The 21722-nt window shown below is 41.6% G+C and overlaps 1 protein-coding gene across 10 annotated transcripts in view; it reads right to left on the minus strand.

The window, feature by feature from the left end:
* The window catches only part of Atp8b4 (ATPase phospholipid transporting 8B4 (putative)), a 204028-nt gene that overhangs the window by 154421 nt on the left and 27885 nt on the right, over positions 1-21722 (minus strand). For 9 of the 10 annotated variants that reach the window (XM_039106842.2, XM_063285310.1, XM_039106844.2 and 6 more), the window contains one exon: positions 17761-17819. In XM_039106842.2, coding sequence (XP_038962770.1) covers positions 17761-17819 — 59 coding nt within the window. Of the gene's footprint in view, positions 1-17760; positions 17820-21722 lie in introns of those variants that run through there. The other variant, XM_063285312.1, reaches the window with a different exon arrangement.

The raw sequence follows: 21722 nt of genomic DNA on the forward strand, positions 1-21722 counted from the left end.
AGTCCAGAGATCACCAATCTGGCTAGTCTGGCCAGCCGACATGCTCCATGGATACTCCATCTCTAACTCCCAAACCCTGGGATTTCAGGCAAGCCACTGTGTGTGCCTGGCGCCTTTGTGAGTGCTAAGGATCTGAACTCCAGTGCTCTATGTGTGGCAAGCACTTTACACACTAATCCCTCTCCCATCGACCAGTGATCTAACCTGATTGACCATTAGAGTCCTGGCACTTTTTAAAATGCCACAGAGTTGCCAATTCAACTGATCCATTAGTGCAGATAACGATGGAGACTCAGAAGTCATGCTCAGTAAACCTGCACACGGCACAATAGTAAAGGAGACTTAGTGACAGAGTGACAATCCCTGTCACTATCAGTAGAAGAGGGAGGTCACTGTCGTCTCCGAAAGGCTGTCACTCTCTCCCACTCACTAGTAATCCTCTGCAGTAACGCTTACTCTTCCATAGCAAGCTAGTCAAATGGTGTCTAGAACATTGCACTTGACTCTGGAACATTCTACCATAAGCAGTGATAGAAAAGGCACAAGTTCTTTGTAAAGAAATGGAATTCTGGGTGATTATTCTGGGGCTCCGGTTTGAGAATTCATTCATGGGTATCAGAGGATGGTCAAATGAACTGGGAGAAATATTTGTTCTGCTTTGGCCTCCAAACAAAAGGCAAAATGGATGTCTGAAAGTATCAATAAGGGAAGATAATAAAGCAAAGGAATATCAATTTGCCTCGATTCAAAGAGAATAATGAATCTATCCTTCTGGGTGTGGTGGCATACACCTGTAATCAGAGACAGAAAGACTGCTGAAAGTTCAAGACCAGCCTCATCTACATAATGAGTTCTAGACCGACCAAATCTACATAGTGAGTTTGGGAGCAGCCTGGTCTACATAGTGATTTCTAGACCAGCCTAGTCCACATAGTGAGTACTAGGGCAGCCTGGTACACATACTGGATTCTAGACTAGCCTAATCTCAATAGTGAGTTCTAGGTCAGCTAAGAGTCCCTGGTGAGACCTTGTCTCAAAAGAATGCATATCGTCTCCAGGAGAGTAAATGCAACTGGAGATTATCACATTTCGTAAATTAAGGCAGACTCTGACAAACATTGTATGCTGTATTTTCTATCATTTGTGATTCCTACATTTTATATAGGCATACAGAATCGTTTTTATATGTCATGAAAGTAGAAGTAACCCTGTCGGGGAAGGAAGGAGGCTAACAAGAGGAGCCATGAGAGACGGAAAAGCAGGAAACCTGGCAGGAAATACAGCCAACAGGTTATATACTTGTGTAAAAGCACCCTTATAAAGCCCAGTAGCTCATACAGTGACTGCACATCAATTAAACGCAGCATCCAAAGACAGCCTAGTGTTTAGGGGTTTAGTGACTCCCCTTCCTCTAGAAGGTTATAAACACAGCTAGCATTACAAGTAGAATTCTGCAGGGTAGTTAGCTGGGAAAGGTTTAAAAAATAACTCCACACTAAGCTTTGGTGCACATAAGCTAACTTGGCAGCCCTAGAGAAACCTGCCAGGCTTTTCCTGTCACTTACATAAAACAATCTCCTGGGTCTAAGGACATGGCTCAGCCATTCTGATGGTGTTCTGTTCTCGCAGAGGACCTGAGCTCTGTTCCCAGGACCTGGGAGGGCAGCTCACAATCCCTCTAACTCCAGCCAGACTGGTCCAATAACTTTTTCTGGCCTCTGCAAGCACTTGCACTCATGTGAACATTTCCACCCACAAATACACATAACCAGAAACAAAACCACATCTTCAAAACAATCCTCTGCCCCCTGTACTTTCTGATAATTGACACGGAATGATGTCACCTCTCCTACATAGCTCCATGGCACCTGGACAGGTGCAGCTGGACTCATAAGTTCACAACCAGGAAGGGACTATGCGAAACCAGAGCCACTGGAGACACCTGGCCTAGGGCAACAGCAGCTACCGATTCAAACCACCAATCCAGACACTTACTACACTGAGCTTAATTCTTCAAAGAACTTCTCACTTACCAAGCCAGAAAATTTTTGGGGTGCTCCACACTTAACCTTTCAACTACTATGCCATTAACAGCAATGGAACACAAAGGCACACAGACATGCAAACAGCTCCAAACCAGCCCCACTGCGAAGTCTTAGAACAAAACTTCAATTCCTCAATAGCTTATTTTGTCTATGAAAGTAAATTGTGCTGGGGGTGGGAGATTGACTCATAACTGTATGCTCAGTACTAGAAAGCTAAGGTAAGAGGATTGCTGTGAGTTTCACACCAACCTCGTCTGCACAGTGAGTTCCAGGCCAGCCTGAGCTACAGAGTAAGACCTTGTCTCAAGAAAGCAAAAGCAATGACAACTTTTCAAAAGTATAATTTTAGTGGTTCTCCCCACAAAACAGCATGCGTAACAAATAAGGTATATGTTAACTAACTTGATTTAAGCATTCCACGACTTAACCACATTTCAAACTATTTTATCATAAATATTTACAGAGAAACACGGTCACGGGAGCAATACAACGAAATCTGAGCATTGGCTTCCTAACAGTGGACAGGAATTAGATACTGTATTTTTGCATGAATAATTTGATCGTCAATCTACAAAATGTAGGATGACAGTCACTTTAGCAATCGGATCGTAGAACCATATTGTTCAAGGTGATAAAACTGCAAAACATGACAAAAATAAACCCACTTGGTGACAGTTGGAGAGAGTGGTTTTCTGTTAGCTTCGAAATTGTTGCTACGTTGCCCCACTTGGTTCACACGGTGATTGTGGGCCTGCTTCAGAAGGGCAGTGACTACAAAGGAAACTGAATTTGCGGTTCTCTTCACTGGGGCGGTTGTCTCTCTTCCTCTTGCATCGTTTCAGTTGTTAGGTCTTAGCTGAAATCCATGCGGAAGTAGCCAAGCTCTAACAGGGCTCTGAATCTCTACCATCAGGGATCACCTGCCGTAATCCTTCTAATTCCAATTGTATATTGTCTCACAGAAAACATTTAGGATTTCTAAAACGATGAGAGAAAAAAACTTCCTTTTCTTAGGTTGTTTCTTAGGTTGAACCCTTCTACACTGACACTCGTGGCACTTGGACATACAAAGTGAAGTAACTTAAAGTCGAAAACATTACTTTACAAAAGCTTGTGATTCACAACTAACCCAGCCGGAAGTCTGCCAACCCACACAATACCATCCCGCTGCATCATCACTATTCGATACAGTCCCTGGGCACAACTTCCCAATGGCTATCAGTGGGAGGAATTAGACATTCTCTTTATTCAGGACACATGGCAGAGGCTGATGAGATGGTCTTGAGCAAGTAGAACCCAAACGCAGCTGCTAATCACAAGAGTAGCATTCCCTATAGGTGTGACCAAATGCACTGCTCAGATTCTATCAGCAAGTCTTGCTCCAGGTCACAAAGTTCAGTTAGACCAGGAACCCCTATGTCAGTGCTTCTTGACCTGTAGGTGGCAACTCCTGTGGGAGGTCAAACAACCCTTTCACAGGGGTCACCTAAGACCATCTGAAAACAGATATTTACATTATAGTTCGTAATAGTAGCATAACAGTAGCAAAATTAGTTATGAAGAGCAATAAAAATAATTTTGTGGTTGGCCGTCACCATAATATGAGGAACTGTGTTAAAGGGTCGCAGCGTTAGGAAGGTTGAGAACGACTGTTCTGTGTTCTGGTGTGTTCTTGGAGAGATTTGCTAAGTAGCTGGAAGAATGTGACTGCTGCATGTGTGCCTTCGAGATCTTTACCAATACAATCAAGCTTGTGTTTAGTACTGCAACTCCACGCTTGGTGTGTTGCATTGACCGTCAGAATCTCTTGGATCTTAACCATGCTGTGAATCAAACCTGGGATGCTTCCCGTGTACGTACAGTTTGTAAGATTTCATATTCATTGCAATGTTGTCAACATTTGTTAACAGTTTACATGGCGAGTTTACAGTAATCTGAGCACCTGGTCCTGTAAAGTTGCACCTCCATGTTTAATATCTGACCAATTATTCATACAAAGCTTCCTACATTCATAAGATAGGGGAAGTTGCTATACCTAAAGGGCGACAGTCGATGGCTGGGTAATATAGAATGCATCCTAAGGTCGGTGATGAGTTTGAAAGTAAGGCATCATAATTTGGAGGTGATATTTTGCATGCCATGCCCAGACTCATAGATTGCCAAAGGGGAGAAAGATTAAAACCTCTTTCTTAAGGTCGTCCAGCCAGTTGTGATCAGCAGTGCTTGTCCATGGCTCTCAGACCCCTGTGCACCCACCTTTAGAACCAATTAGTCATTCATTTCCTGAGCTGCTCCCGTCTTCCCCACACTTCCGCCTTACTCTCCTCTGTTCTCCTCCACCATTACTCTCCTTCCCTCCTTAGACTCCGTCCTTCCTCCTGTCTCATCAGTCCTGGGGTGTCTGCTCCTCATTGCACAGCCAGCCGTCACCCCCAACAACTTCCCCTTTTCTCTCTAAATCTACAAGTCTTGCCACACCCATGTTCTGCTCAGTACTAAGCTGCAGTTTATTTAATCTGTAGGCCAAATATAACCCTATTTTATTTGGTAGCTTCCCAGTTACTATGAGCCCGTCACTCCATATACAAACTACAGGGCCTGCCTTGTGTCTGCAGCAATGCTGCCTCAGCCCTAGAGGTCTGGGACAACAGCCGTGTACCACGTGCCCGGCAGGACACTCTTCTTCAAGCAGTTTCATCTCCCAAGCCTGGACTGCAATGACTTCACATGGCACACTTGACCCTTGATGGGTGCTGTCCTTCCCAACACTGAGAGTCCAAATAAGCACATGAGACTGAGATCATTTCCCATTTACTCTATCAAAACTTCCTCCAGAATGTTCGCTAACATTGAGTTCTCCTCCCCCCGCCCCGATGGAATAGATCATACAACATAATTAGAATTTAACATCTCCTTTCCTTTTTCACTCTTGGCTTATTCTGGTGCGCTGGTCTTCTCTTTCTGCATAGACTGCAGACACTCCTTGAAGCTGGGAAGCAGACTCTACTCCCGTGCTAGATAATCCCACCGGCCTAGAGCACACTGCTAGCGTAGGCAGACAGGTCCCTCCCACGTGTAAAGTTTTGAGGTCACTTCAAAGCCAGCACCTCTATTGCTTCCCTCACATATTCCTCATCCCTTTGAGCTGTGCATCCAGTTTGGATGCTGTCTCAGATCTTCTTTGAAAAGCAAAGCAGCACACATACATGTTGCTAGGTAGAGGGCAGGCACTCTAGGAATACCGAACCTAGAATTCATTTTTCTTTTTATTAATCATTTTAAATAATATCCCCCTTCCCAGTTACCCCTCCACCAACCCTCCCATCCCATCCCTCTTCTCCCCCATCCCCTTTGCCTCTATAAGGATGCTCCCCATCCACTCACCCCCTCCTGTCTCACACCTCTAGCATCCCCCTACTCTGGGGCATCAAGCCTCCCTCCCCTCCCTTTGATGTTAGACAATGCCATCCCCTGCTACATATGTATCTGGAGTCCCGGCTCCCTCCATGTATACCCTTTGGTTGGTGGTTTAGTCCCTGGGAGCTCTGGGTGGTCCAGTTATTTGATATTGTTCTTCTTATGGGGTTGCAATCCCCTTAAGCTCCTTCGGTCCTTCCCCTAGCTCTTTCATTGGGGTCCCTGGGCTCAGTCAGACGGTTGGGTATAAGTATTTGTGTCTGTATTGGTCAAATACTAGTAGAACCCCTCAGGGAACAGTCATAGGCATGACTCAGCCATTAAGAGCACTGGCTGCTCTTCCAGAGGTCCTGAGTTCAATTCCCAGCAAACACATGGTGGCTTACAACCATCTATAATGAGTTTTGATGCCCTCTTCTGACATGCAGGTATACATGTAGATAGAGCACTGCTACATTAGAATTCACTTTTATCTCTATTTTAAAAGTACAGTGAATCATGTATCTAGTCACAAGACATTTTATTCCTAATCCAATTGGTCTCAGAGAATCATAGGCACATCCTGTGGACTTGAAGAGATCCACTGACTAAAACACACACTGAGAATAACAGTAGACCCATGAAAAGGGATGCAATTCTAAGATGGTAAATATGCTAATTATACTGATTCAATCATTACATAGCATTACATCATATTGCACCCTATTCATATGTATAATGTTCTATATTAATAAGATAGCATTTTTAAAGATACACAAAATACCAAAACACTTTGGGTTTTTTTAGTGTGTGTGTGTGTGTGTGTGTGTGTGTGTGTGCAGGTGCTTCTGATGGCAGATGCTCTAAAGCAGGAGTTACAGGCTCTAGTGATCCATGTGTGGATGCTGGGACCCAAACTTGTAGCCTCTGGAAGAGCAGAAAGTGCTCTCAAACAGGGTCATCTCTCCATCCCCCAATAATCACATTTTATTATCACTACAAGCGTTTTCATTATTTCTACCATGCATTTTAAGTTCTTGGCTTACATAACTAAATATTTTTAACAATAACATACTTTAAATTTCTATTATTTTTTACTTATTTGTATGGAGAGGAGCACACACCACTAAACACATGTGAAAATCAGAAGACAATCAGCAGAAATCAGTTCTAGCCTTCCTGGGCTGAAACTCAGGCTGTCAGTGCCTTTACTGCTGAGCCATCTCAACAGCCCAACCAATTTTAATATAACCGTTCATTAGCACTTCTATTATTACCTAATAATCAATCATTCTGAAGAGATGAATGTCCTCACCGTTGGTACTCTCCCCTCCACTCTCCAACCCTACTTTCTTCTCTATTTCTTGGTGGTCTGAAACTCTCCAAGCTATTTGACATTTCCCACCTTTCTGTTCTCAGTGTTGTTTACCAATCAATTAAAATTAGAACCATTAACATTGTCATTTCATTTATATTCTGAATCCTGTATCTCTCAAAGGTGCTAGCAATTGCCTTCTAGGCCCGGGTTATGTCTTGCTATGTGCTTTGCAGTTTAACAGTTTGTTGACAACCAACCATCCCTGCTGTATTGAAATCCTGCCCTTCAAAAGCTTCAATCAGCTTAGGCAGGCTCAATGCTCACGGCTTTGCATCATTTATCTGAGTTTTAGATGGTTTTTTTTCCTCCCCTAGTCAAATGTACAGATTTAAAGTGAGGCCAAGCCTTGTTTTATAAAATCTATAGCCCTCTACCTTCCTTCATCTTTAGAGTATAAAAATAAGGTCAGTTGGGCTGTGGACATAGCCCAGTAGTAAAGTACTGCCTAGCATAAGTGCGGCCCCATCCTCAATTCCCAGCGCCTTCCAAAAACAAGTTTTTAACTTGCCAAGGTTAACATTATCAGAGCCTGTATCAAAATAAAAATGAAACAGTTAACACTACTTTTTAATAAAATAAAATAAAAACAAATCACCAGTTGCCAGGGGGTCTAGGAAGGGAAAGGAGGAGACAGAGAATGGGTATGTCTGGTCGGGAAGAGGGGCTGATTTTTGTTTTTGTTCTATTACACTTGTTTTTCTGTTTGTTTGTTTTCTAGTACTATTCAAAAGGACATGTTAATCATGCACAAAATCACAGACTGTGGAACCAGCCATCTATATTCTCATCCTTTCCACCATCAAAGTGTTTGATTGCAGTGGGTTACTAGACGCAGTCCCATTTCCTTCATCTGGGTAGATGTTCTGGAAGACTGAAATATATGCCAATCACCTCGCAGCAGGACCAACTTTATCTAACTATGTATATTTGAGAAAGTCACTTCTACGAACTATTCTATAGCTCGATGTCTTCTCACATAAAAGAAGACAATAGAAGTTCTTGGTGTTAGAGATCACATATGCTAATATGATAGTTTAGTAATATGCCTAGGACCATAACCTTTAGTTGATAGGCACCATGAGTGTTAAATAGTCATTGTTACCGTCCTTGCCTTCACTATCAACCGAGTGTCTGCCACGATCCACAGGGAGGCTGAAGGAAAATGTCCTGCCTTTGTTGATGCCTTGCACAGAACAGGAAGCTGGCGAGTACCTCACAGAGTCAGCATCCTTTCAGATTGGCTGGTCTAAGGAGGAAGCTTCGCTCCCACAGCCACTGTGCTCTTGTCACGTGACACCCTCCCTTCTCCGCAACTGCATCACATGCAAGGTTTGTCAGGAGACTTTCGGCATCTCACAGTTTTTCATCATGGAACATGATATCTGCTGGAAGTGTTTCTCAAGCCTAATGAGTTTCTCCGTATCTTCTTACCACCACTGTGATAGCATGCCCTATCACTGCCCTACAGGGACTCCCAAACTCACAGTGGACCTGTTCACAGCTCCATCATGTTTAAGGGAAAAATCCATAATTAAGGCTGGCACACAAGAAGCATCTGATAGACCAGCACTCCTCAACCTGTGGGTCAAGACTCCTTTGGGGATTGAAAGACTCTTTCACAGTGGTCGCCTAAAACCATCAGAAAACACAGATGTTTACATGACAATTCACAACAGAGCAAAATTACAGTTATTAAGTACCAATGAAAATAATTTTATAATTGGGTGTCACCAATACACAAGGAACCAATTTAAAGGGTCACAGCATGAGTAAGGGTAAGAACTACTGTAATAGATGTGATTGTTATTGCTATCAATATTTTGTTAAAAATTATCTAATTTAAGCAACCCTAAGAGAAAGTTCCTCACAATTTGTAGGTGAAATGCATGATCCTCAGGGGAAGAAACCAATCAGATCACAAGCTACTCCCGGGAGAAAAGCTTCAAACTGTAGTTCCCATCTTAGTCCCAAGTGCCCTTTCCACCACACTTGAGAACTCTAATTTCTCCTTCCCTCTTTCCCATGAAAGGACTGGGTTTATTATTGCTTTCTTCTCCGTGTTTTGGTGGGAATATCACTCCAATAAATATTTTTATTTTTCCTGGGGTCCCTCCAGATCCACTTCCATTAACGCTGGGAAAGACTGAGCAAACTCCTAAGAGAGTTGCCTACCTTAAAAGGGCATTGCGTTTAGTAAACAGCCATAGGTTCAAATCCTACATGTACAGAGACTAAGTCATAGTCACTGTGTACTTTCATGCCTTAGTCCTCACAATGGCTCTATGAAGTCATTGCCTTTAATTAGCCCCAATGAGACTGAAAATGCTACAGCTCACGTTCTGCTGGAGAGACCTAGTAGAGGCCAGATGCCTCTGGCCCCTCTGGGCTGTATCACTGCCCACTAGAGATGAATCTCTATGACCCACACCTGCAGCTTTTCACTGTAAGCTTCTGTTGTCCTTAGCTCTACAGGCTTAATGGATTTTGCTTCTTCTTGACGCATGTTCAGTCCAAAATGGGGCAGCCATATGGATTCTGCTCGGGCCCCAGGTTACTGTTTAACACCTTGGAGCTAGTAGGAAACCAACAGAAACATAGCCACACATTTGTAGTTTGTTCATATCATTTCTACATCATTAACGCACTACTAATTTTAAAGGACAGACCTAGAACATGTATGACAAACTGTTAATGCTTACTCTATCTGGGTGTTGGGCTTAAGGGGCTCAGGTTATCTTCCATATATTTATAATTGAAATACCTCATAGGTTACATTTTAAAAAACACCAGATAAAAAGGCTGTATAATCTTACAAAATATGGCTTCTCTTATATTCATGGAGTACAATACTTCTTACACATTGGAATGACTAAATGTAGCTAGATACTTAAATACATAGTAATCACCACATAAAAGCTATATATAACAGATTTTCCCCAAAACCTAAAAATATATACCTATGGACTGTCTGGATAGCTCAGTAGATAAAGGCACCTGCTATAGGGCCTAACAGTCTGGGTTCTACCCAAGACCAGCAAGGTGGAAAGAGAGAGAAGCTCTCACAAGTTGTCCTCTGACTTACACAGACAGACTGAGATCTTATGGTCAAGGCTTTAAGGAGTCATGCTGTACAGATACAGGGTTATCTGAAGCAAGGATGTGAGGGTACAAGGTTAAGTTTGCTGGTGACCATATGTCACTGCACAGAATGGCATTCATCACCTGAGGTAACCCTTCCCTTCCTTTGTAAGAAGCACAGCCATCATCTTGAAAGAGGGATCCTCCCCCCCCCCCACAAGAACAATGTTGCTTTGCTCCCACTTACAAGATTGGTAAATAAAGTTAGAGTCTCATTGCATTCTTTCACAGTGAGAAACCAGTGAGAGAAAGAAGTTGCAGACTCCATATGTGGAAACCTACGCAAAGTCAAATTTAGATTGCAGGTCTATGTGACTATAGCACAGGATAAAAGACCTCTGCTAAGTGTGCCACAGCAACTAATTACAGGGTTGATGCTTTGAAATACTCTGCCAATGACCTGCCAATAGAAACAAAATACTAGTGTTCCTTGACCAAAACTCGCCCTCCTTGGGCAATGCCTGCATGAACATTTGAACTAATGTTTCTTGCTATTTGCTTTATAAACACAGTCATCCTGAATGTGTTTTTCCACATTTCCCAAAAATTGCTGTGAGAAGATCTCCAAATTCAACCCATCAATCATTAGCCACTCCCCTCACTTATCAACCGGTACATGAATAGCCTATTCTCATACTTTCTGGCACATACTACTACTTAAGTGGACATCAAAATGACCTATGCGTGGATAAGGGCACAGGAGCAGGAAATCCGCTGCGTCTGAGACACCGCCTGAACCTGAAGGGACTGACCGGATAAATAGTTCTCTGCACCCAAATCCCCTGGGAGGGAGAGCTAAACCTTCAGAGAGGCAGACACGCCTGGGAAACCAGAAGAGTCTACACTCGGCCCACATCTCTGACTCCAGAGGAAAACACCAAAACACCAAAGGCCATCTGGAACCCTGGTGCACGGAAGCTCCCGGAAAGGGCGGCGCAGATCTTCCTGGTTGCTGCCGCCGCGGAGAGCTCATAAGCAACACCCCACAAGCAAACTTGAGCCTCGGGACCGCAGGTAAGACCAACTTTTCTGCTGCAAGCGACCTGCCTGGTGAACTCAAGACACAGACCCACAGGAACAGCTGAAGACCTGTAGAGAGGAAAAACTACACGCCTGAAAGCACAACACTCTGTTCCCATAACTGGCTGAAAGAAAACAGGAAAACAGGTCTACAGCACTCCTGACACACAGGTTTATAGGACAGTGTAGCCACTGTCAGAAATAGCAGAACAAAGTAACACTAGAGATAATCTGATGGCAAGAGGCAAGCGCAGGAACCCAAGCAACAGAAACCAAGACTACATGGCACCATCGGACCCCAATTCTCCCACCAAAACAAACATGGAATATCCAAACACACCAGAAAAGCAAGATCTAGTTTCAAAATCATATTTGATCAGGATGCTGGAGGACTTCAAGAAAGACGTGAAGAACTCCCTTAGAGAAACACAGGAAAACATAAATAAACAAGTAGAAGCCTACAGAGAGGAATCACAAAAATCCCTGAAAGAATTCCAGGAAAACACAATCAAACAATTGAAGGAATTAAAACTGGAAATAGAAGCAATCAAGAAGGAACACATGGAAACAACCCTGGATATAGAAAACCAAAGGAAAAGACAAGGAGCTGTAGATACAAGCTTCACCAACAGAATACAAGAGATGGAAGAGAGAATCACAGGAGCAGAAGATTCCATAGAAATCATTGACTCAACTGTCAAAGATAATGTAAAGCGGAAAAAGCTACTGGTCCAAAACATACAGGAAATCCAGGACTCAATGAGGAGATCAAACCTAAGAATAATAGGTATAGAAGAGAGTGAAGACTCCCAGCTCAAAGGACCAGTAAATATCTTCAACAAAATCATAGAAGAAAACTTCCCTAACCTAAAAAAAGAGATACCCATAGGCATACAAGAAGCCTACAGAACCCCAAATAGATTGGACCAGAAAAGAAACAACTCCCGTCACATAATAGTCAAAACACCAAATGCACAAAATAAAGAAAGAATATTAAAAGCAGTAAGGGAAAAAGGTCAAGTAACATATAAAGGCAGACCTATCAGAATTACACCAGACTTCTTGCCAGAAACTATGAAGGCCAGAAGATCCTGGACTGATGTCATACAGACCCTAAGAGAACACAAATGCCAGCCCAGGTTAGTGTATCCTGCAAAACTCTCAATTAACATAGATGGAGAAACCAAGATATGCCATGACAAAACCAAATTTACACAATATCTTTCTACAAATCCAGCACTACAAAGGATAATAAATGGTAAAGCCCAACATAAGGAGGCAAGCTACACCCGAGAAAAAGCAAGAAACTAATCATCTTGACAACAAAACAAAGAGAAGAAAAGCACACAAACATAACCTCACATCCGAATATGAATATAACAGGAAGCAATAATCACTAGTCCTTAATATCTGTCAACATCAATGGTCTCAACTCCCCAATAAAAAGACATAGATTAACAAACTGGATACGCAATGAGGACCCTGCATTCTGCTGCCTACAGGAAACACACCTCAGAGACAAAGACAGACACTACCTCAGAGTGAAAGGCTGGAAAACAACTTTCCAAGCAAATGGTCAGAAGAAGCAAGCTGAAGTAGCCATTCTAATATCAAATAAAATCAATCTTCAACTAAAAGTCATCAAAAAAGATAAGGAAGGACACTTCATATTCATCAAAGGAAAAATCCACCAAGATGAACTCTCAATCCTAAATATCTATGCCCCAAATACAAGGGCACCTACATACGTAAAAGAAACCTTACTAAAGCTCAAAACACACATTGCACCTCACACAATAATAGTAGGAGATTTCAACACCCCACTCTCATCAATGGACAGATCATGGAAACAGAAATTAAACAGAGACGTAGACAGACTAAGAGAAGTCATGACCCAAATGCACTTAACAGATATTTATAGAACATTCTATCCTAAATCAAAAGGATATACATTCTTCTAAGCTCCTCATTGTACTTTCTCCAAAATTGACCATATAATTGGTCAAAAAATGGGCCTCAACAGGTAGAGAAAGATAGAAATAATCCCATGCGTGCTATCAGACCACCACGGCCTAAACCTGGTCTTCAATAACAATAAGGGAAGAACGCCCATATATACGTGGAAGTTAAACAATGCTCTACTCAATGATAACCTGGTCAAGGAAGAAATAAAAAATTAAAGACTTCTTAGAATTTAATGAAAATGAAGGTGCAACATACCCAAACTTATGGGACACAATGAAAGCTGTGCTAAGAGGAAAACTTATAGCTCTGAGTGCCTGCAGAAAGAAACAGGAGAGAGCATATGTCAGCAGCTTGACAGCACACCTAAAAGCTCTAGAACAAAAAGAAGCAAATACACCCAGGAGGAGTAGAAGGCAGGAAATAATGAAACTCCAAGCTGAAATCAACCAAGTAGAAACAAAAAGGACCATAGAAAGAATCAACAGAACCAAAAGTTGGTTCTTTGAGAAAATCAACAAGATAGATAAACCCTTAGCCAGACTAACGAGAGGACACAGAGAGTGTGTCCAAATTAACAAAATCAGAAATGAAAAGGGAGACATAACTACAGATTCAGAGGAAATTCAAAAAATCAACAGATCTTACTACAAAAGCCTATATTCAACAAAACTTGAAAATCTGCAGGAAATGGACAATTTCCTAGACAGATACCAGGTACCGAAGTTAAATCAGGAACAGATAAACCAGTTAAACAACCCCGTAACTCCTAAGGAAATAGAAGCAGTCATTAAAGGTCTCCCAACCAAAAAGAGCCCAGGTCCAGACGGGTTTAGTGCAGAATTCTATCAGACCTTCATAGAAGACCTCGTACCAATACTATCCAAACTATTCCACAAAATTGAAACAGATGGAGCCCTACCGAATTCCTTCTATGAAGCCACAATTACTCTTATACCTAAACCACACAAAGACCCAACAAAGAAAGAGAACTTCAGACCAATTTCCCTTATGAATATCGACGCAAAAATACTCAATAAAATTCTGGCAAACCGAATTCAAGAGCACATCAAAACAATCATCCACCATGATCAAGTAGGCTTCATCCCAGGCATGCAGGGATGGTTTAATATACGGAAAACCATCAACGTGATCCATTATATAAACAAACTGAAAGAACAGAACCACATGATCATTTCATTAGATGCTGAGAAAGCATTTGACAAAATTCAACACCCCTTCATGATAAAAGTCCTGGAAAGAATAGGAATTCAAGGCCCATACCTAAACATAGTAAAAGCCATATACAGCAAACCTGTTGCTAACATTAAACTAAATGGAGAGAAACTTGAAGCAATCCCACTAAAATCAGGGACTAGACAAGGCTGCCCACTCTCTCCCTACTTATTCAATATTGTTCTTAAAGTTCTAGCCAGAGCAATCAGACAACAAAAGGAAATCAAGGGGATACAGATTTGTAAAGAAGAAGTCAAAATATCACTATTTGCAGATGATATGATAGTATATTTAAGTGATCCCAAAAGTTCCACCAGAGAACTACTAAAGCTGATAAACAACTTCAGCAAAGTGGCTGGGTATAAAATTAACTCAAATAAATCAGTAGCCTTCCTCTACACAAAAGAGAAACAAGCCGAGAAAGAAATTAGGGAAACGACACCCTTCATAATAGACCCAAACAATATAAAGTACCTCGGTGTGACTTTGACCAAGCAAGTAAAAGATCTGTACAATAAGAACTTCAAGACTCTGAAGAAATTGAAGAAGACCTCAGAAGATGGAAAGATCTCCCATGCTCATGGATTGGCAGGATTAATATAGTAAAAAATAGCCATTTTACCAAAAGCGATCTACAGATTCAATGCAATCCCCATAAAAATACCAATCCAATTCTTCAAAGAGTTAGACAGAACAATTTGCAAATTCATCTGGAATAACAAAAAACCCAGGATAGCTAAAACTATCCTCAACAATAAAAGGACTTCAGGGGGAATCACTATCCCTGAACTCAAGCAATATTACAGAGCAATTGTGATAAAAACTGCATGGTATTGGTACAGAGACAGACAGATAGACCAATGGAACAGAATTGAAGACCCAGAAATGAACCCACACACCTATGGGCACTTGATTTTTGACAAAGAAGCCAAAACCATTCAATGGAAAAAAGATAGCATTTTCAGCAAATAGTGCTGGTTCAACTGGAGGGCAACATGTAGAAGAATGCAGATCGATCCATGCTTATCACCCTGTACAAAGCTTAAGTCCAAGTGGATCAAGGACCGCCACATCAAACCAGATACACTCAAACTAATAGAAGAAAAACTAGGGCAGCATCTGGAACACATGGGCACTGGAAAAAATTTCCTGAACAAAACACCAATGGCTTATGCTCTAAGATCAAGAATCGACAAATGGGATCTCATAAAACTGCAAAGCTTCTGTAAGGCAAAGGACACTGTGGTTAGAACAAAAGGGCAACCAACAGATTGGGAAAAGATCTTTACCAATCCTACAACAGATAGAGGCCTTATATCCAAAATATACAAAGAACTCAAGAAGTTAGACCGCAGGGAGACAAATAACCCTATTAAAAAATGGGGTTCAGAGTTAAACAAAGAATTCACAGCTGAGGAATGCCGAATGGCTGAGAAATACCTAAAGAAATGTTCAACATCTTTAGTCATAAGGGAAATGCAAATCAAAACAACCCTGAGATTTCACCTCATACCAGTGAGAATGGCTAAGATCAAAATCTCAGGTGACAACAAATGCTGGTGAGAATGTGGAGAAAGAAGAACACTCCTCCATTGTTGGTGGGATTGCAGACTGGTAAAACCATTCTGGAAATCAGTCTGGAGGTTCCTCAGAAAATTGGACATTGAACTACCTGAGGATCCAGCTATACCTCTCTTGGGCATATACCCAAAAATGCCCCAACATATAAAAAAGACACGTGCTCCACTATGTTCATAGCAGCCTTATTTATAATAGCCAGAAGCTGGAAAGAACCCAGATGCCCTTCAACAGAGGAATGGATACAGAAAATGTGGTACATCTACACAATGGAATATTACTCAGCTATCAAAAACAATGACTTTATGAAATTCATAGACAAATGGTTGGAACTGGAAAATATCATCCTGAGTGAGGTAACCCAATCACAGAAAAACAGACATGGTATGCACTCATTAATAAGTGGCTATTAGCCCAAATGCTTGAATTACCCTAGATGCATAGAACACATGAAACTCAAGACGGATGATCAAAATGTGAATGCTTCACTCCTTCTTTAAAGGGGGGAACAAGAATACCCTTGGCAGGGAATAGAGAGGCAAAGATTAAAACAGAGGCAGAAGGAACACCCATTCAGAGCTCCACATGTGGCCCATACATATACAGCCACCCAATTAGACAAGATGGATGAAGCAAAGAAGTGCAGGCCGACAGGAGCCAGATATAGATCTCTCCCGAGAGACACAGCCAGAATACAGCAAACACAGAGGCGTATGCCAGCAGCAAACCACTGAATTAAGAATAGGACCCCCATTGGAATCAGAGAAAGAACTGGAAGAGCTTGAAGGGGCTCGAGACCCCAAAAGTACAACAATGCCAAGCAACCAGAGCTTCCAGGGACTAAGCCACTACCTAAAGACTATACATGGACTGACCCTGGACTCTGACCTCATAGGTAGCAATGAATATCCTAGTAAGATCACCAGTGGAACGGGAAGCCCGATCTGCTAAGACTGAACCCCCAATGAACATGATTGTTGGGGGGAGGGCAGCAATGGGGGGAGGGTGGGGAGGGAAAAACCCATAAAGGGGAGGGGGAGGGATTAGGGGGATGTTTGCCCAGAAAGCAGGAAAGGGAATAACATTTGAAATGTAAATAAGAAATACTCAAGTTAATAAAGAAGAAGAAGAAGAAGAAGAAGAAGAAGAAGAAGAAGAAGAAGAAGAAGAAGAAGAAGAAGAAGAAGAAGAAGAAGAAGAAGAAGAAGAAGAAGAAGAAGATAAACCAAAGGGAAGGGAAGGTTTCAGATGTAGACTGGGGTTAAGACCATTCCCCACCTTTCTCTTGTGCTTGGTTCTCCTTGGCTGGAGAGCACACACAGGACTTGCCTGCCACATTTTTCACTCTACCACCATTGTTCAAAATACATGTTGTAGCTCGTTAAAACTAATCCACCTTTTTCTACTTTCAAGAAGGGACAAAATGATTCCTACATCACCAGTAATAACCTGTAGATGTTACAGTGTCAAATTGATTTCTCATCGTTTTCACATTTTCTAGCAACAACTAACGCTGGAATCTTCAACAGAAAGATGTTAGTTGGCATATCCATTAAAACCTCTTTCATGACACATTGGATAATATTAGATTCAGAGGACGGATAGTAAAGCTTTTCCAAAATTGTTATCTATTCTTCAAATATGTCTTGTTGAAAGTTTGCTCTCCCCTAAGGCAAAAGTGTCATTAATGTTTTTCTTGAGATCTAAGAACCGCATTGTATAATAAACCAGGGTAACATGTAATATTTTCTCTTTTATTAAAAATAGATTCTTTAAAAGATGACCTATGCATTAATTCTTGAGAAATAATGTATTTTATCATCTTCCCCTGCCCACTGAGCTGTTAGGGAAGAGAAATACATGTGAAAACACACGGTAGAGCCAGCACTTGTAAGATGTGCCGACGAGGAAAGATTTTCGTTGTCATGAGGGTCTATAAAGGCATGAATCCCACTGCTGGCCCTGAGCAAAGCTGCCCCCAATGTGCTGTGCTGTGTACTCACTCACCGCATACTGGAACTTCTCATTGTAGTCACGGTCGTTGGCTTTCACCACCCGCTCCACTTCTAAAAGAAAGAAAAATAAGGTGTGAATAAGGGTTAAACCCATAGAAACAGGTATGGCTTGTAAAAGTGACATCACTGGAGTCACTGTGATTTCTTTCAAATTGAAGGACATTGAATTCTGTCCAACCTGAATGTTGGAACACCAGTCGGAAAGTTCTAAATGAGTCTGAGGAAATGTTTCACTGGGTAAAAGGACTTTCAAAATCAGGAGGACCCGAGTTTGAATCCCCAAACCCATGTGAAAGCTGGACACACAGCACAGATGTCTACAATCTCAAAACAGAGATGGAGGTGGGAACAAGGGAATCCATGAAAGCTCTCAGCCTGGCTAGCCTGGCATATAGGAAGAAAATCACAGAAAACCTGCCTCAAACAGGGTGAAAAGGAAGACCGCCTGATTATCCTTTGACCTCTAAATGGGTACTGTGGCATTGTGTGCCTGCATTTACACACAATAATGGACACACACACACACATATACACACTTGAAATAGTTAAAACAATATCTCAAAATGAGCAGCTACAATGTTTTGCATTATCTCTTTAATGAAATCCATAAAATAAAACATTATATTTCTCTAGTGTATATCAATTCAGCTATACAAAGACCCTTTGAACTGAAAATTTCTGGTTTATTAAAAGTAGGTTTTAAAATATCAAAGTCTGGGATGGGGAGGAAAAAAAATCAAAATCTACAACCCTTTCTCTTAACTTCATGTCATTTCTAAAAGAGAAAGACTCAGTAAAAGCCAAACATACCTTGAAAATTATTTTCTTCAACACACACACACACCCACAAACTACAATGCAGCCAAATAAAATCATACAGCTGTGGCCAATTAAGTCACTGACCTTATGCTTTATGTCCACAGACCAAAAGGTAGGATTTCTAAAAAGCCTGTCACATGAGTAAGAGCCTTCAGTAGGCATAGTCAATGAGTTAAATCTCTTCTGAAAGACAATGTATATACCATACCAGCACACACAATAAATAAATGGACAATCCTAAATTTTATGACAGTGCAAAATTAAAATTGTCAAAGAGAAGATGGTGCCTGGAACACTGGCTATGTATCCGCTGTAGTAAGGGTATGCTCTGGTCTTGTGTTTACCAGAAAACTGTTGCAGATAATATCAAGAGCTTGAGATCAAATAATAAAAGCTATAGGGAGAGTTTGCAAAGCAGTTGCCAGAGGTCAACAGTGAGCCTGCATGGAAAATGACCCAACATCTGACTTGAGGGTTCCTTGATTTCACAGTTCTCTGGAAATGACCAAGTTGTAAATTTAGTAGGTGTAGAGTATGAGGCATGCTCTTAAGAAAGAGAACAGAAGGGAAGAGTGCTTTCAAGGAAGGCAACACGATGCAAGTGCTGAAGAAGGAAAGAAAGAAGCATATTTAATGGCACCCCATGTCAGACATCACAAACTGTGAAAACTATTTTCCCAGAATTCTCTTTTGGCTTGCCCCACTGTTTGAGAGCCTCGGACAAGAGATTGAGGTACATATCTTACATATGAAAGCAAACCTGACGTCCAGGTTCTCCCAGCATCCCTCAGTCCCTACCCTTCCCCCCAGAGGCTCTTCCTTCTCTCTCTCTCTCTCTCTCTCTCTCTCTCTCTCTCTCTCTCTCTCTCTCTCTCTTCCTTCCTTCCTTCCTTCCTTCCCATGGTGACTTCCCTGGGACAACTTGCCTGCCTGAGAGCAGCTTCCCAATAAACCTGCCTTTAATATAATCTAATCTGGCTTGAATTGGCTTGTTTCACTGGCAGAGAAGTAAGTTATCACCCAATTGTGGTGGTTTAAATAAGAATGACCCTTACAGACTCATATATTTGAATACTTAGTCATCAGCACTACTTAGAAGGATTAGAAGGTGTGGCCTTGTTGGATTGAATGTGGCCTTGTTGGAGGAAGTGTGTCAATGGGGGTAGGCTTTGAGGCAGACCCATGCTATTCCTTCTGCCTGTAACTCTGGATGTAGTACTCTCAGCTATTTGTCCAGCACCATGTCTGCCTGCATGCTTCCCTGCTCCCCACCATGATGATAATGGATTAAGCAAGCCTCAATGAAATGCTTTCTTTCATAAGAGTTGCCGTGGCCATGGTGACTCTTCACAGAATTAACTAATTTCACATTAACTAAGGCAACAAGACACTACTCCTCAGTCTGAAGGTTACTTTGAAAATTGCTCCTAACAAATGACAACTGTTTGGGGGTTATGTTTCCACCCCTACCACTTGTGGGGTGTGCTATTCATCTAACAGTCATCTGCATGGTTCTCTTCTTGCCTGGAAAGTCAAGTCTGTGGTTGTTCCTGCAGTCCAGCCTGATGAGAGTGAGGCTGGACTTACGGGATCAGTTTACAACCCCTGAATATGCCTTCTTGTCATGGATGCCACCAGCCTTCTAAGCAACCAACCACCTGAGAGAAACTTCACTCCTGGCCCTAAAATTCTGATCATTCCATCTTCTTGATTAAACAACAATGGCAACAATAAGGCAAATAGAACTTGGAGTATGTAGTACTACCTTATTACAAAATCTAAAAGGAAGGAGGAAGGAAGGAAGGAAGGAAGGAAGGAAGGAAGGAAGGAAGGAAGGAAGGAAGGAAGGAAGGGGAAAAAAGAAAACGCTTCTGTCAAAAAAAACAAAAGTAGTGGGTATTATTGCAAAGGTGTGAGAAGGGCTCTTTCCAAATGGCAAGAGTTAACATGGGCCATTCACCCACTGAAAGAGACTTAGAGGCTTCAGCTCTAAGTCAAAAATTAGATATAGTCATTTGAAGATTAGTTGGCGCTGACTTGGATTATGCACATCCGAAAGACTGTCATCTTCAGATTCAACACTCGTGTGTCCACGTGCAAGAGCACGACTCTATAGTTGTGCACCAAACTGTACTTACTGCACCACCACAACCTTGACACTACAAATCAAGAAGGAATTATGCACCTAGAATTATTGGTAGCCACATTCTAAAATGTTTTAAATCTGATTAGTATTCTGCATGTGAACGTATGGTATGTATGCGGAGACGGCGGTATTACCACAGCATGAATGTGGAGGTCAGAGGACAGTTCTGTGCACTCTCTCCTCCCACCTTTACATAGGTTCAAACTCAGGTCACCAGGTTTGTGTGGCAAACGCCTTCACTGGCAGAGCCATTTATCTGTCTTACATAGTTGTATTCTAATAGATTCCCACCAGTTCTCCCTAAATAATCAAATATTGCTCTCACACCACAAGACCTGATTAGATCCAGGATGTGCTATTTTTGCTTCTAAGTCCTTGGAATTGAGACTTAATCATTGGGTCTGTAATTTGGTGATTATTGTCTTTATCAACTAACTTTTCATGAACTAATTCTGGCATAAGATTTTGGTATCTTTTAATTAAACTCTAAAACATCCTGGCTTTGATTCTAATTCTTTACAGTTCTCTGCCCTTAGCTAGGCTACACTAGGCCTCAATTATCTTTGTGAAAATTAGCTTTCTTCTGTATGTTGCTATAGTATATGGCAGGACAGTCCTATCCTGGAAGAGAAAGCTAGACACAAATCACCTATAGGAATTCCCACTGGGAGTGTCTTCTCTGACATGCAATGATTTAAACTTGAATAGATCCTGTTTCCTGAGCTCTTTCCAGGTATGGTTTCAATGGTGAAAAGACCTTGTTCACCAGAAGGTTTAGGATTTATAGTAGTACCCCACACATCCATAATAAATCACTGAAGTTCAAAAGGAGTAGGTCAGTATGTGTTAATAAAAGATGTAAAGAATTTAAGATGGCAAACAGATGCCTTCTCCTGACTTGAAAAAGTTATAGAAAATATGTGCAGAAGAGAAAAATATTGTTGGGAGAAGGCTATTATTTTTGAAAGCTTAGATAATAGACTGAAACG

This window comes from Rattus norvegicus, chromosome 3 (genome assembly GCF_036323735.1).
Source record: "Rattus norvegicus strain BN/NHsdMcwi chromosome 3, GRCr8, whole genome shotgun sequence".
Classification (NCBI taxonomy): domain Eukaryota; kingdom Metazoa; phylum Chordata; class Mammalia; order Rodentia; family Muridae; genus Rattus; species Rattus norvegicus.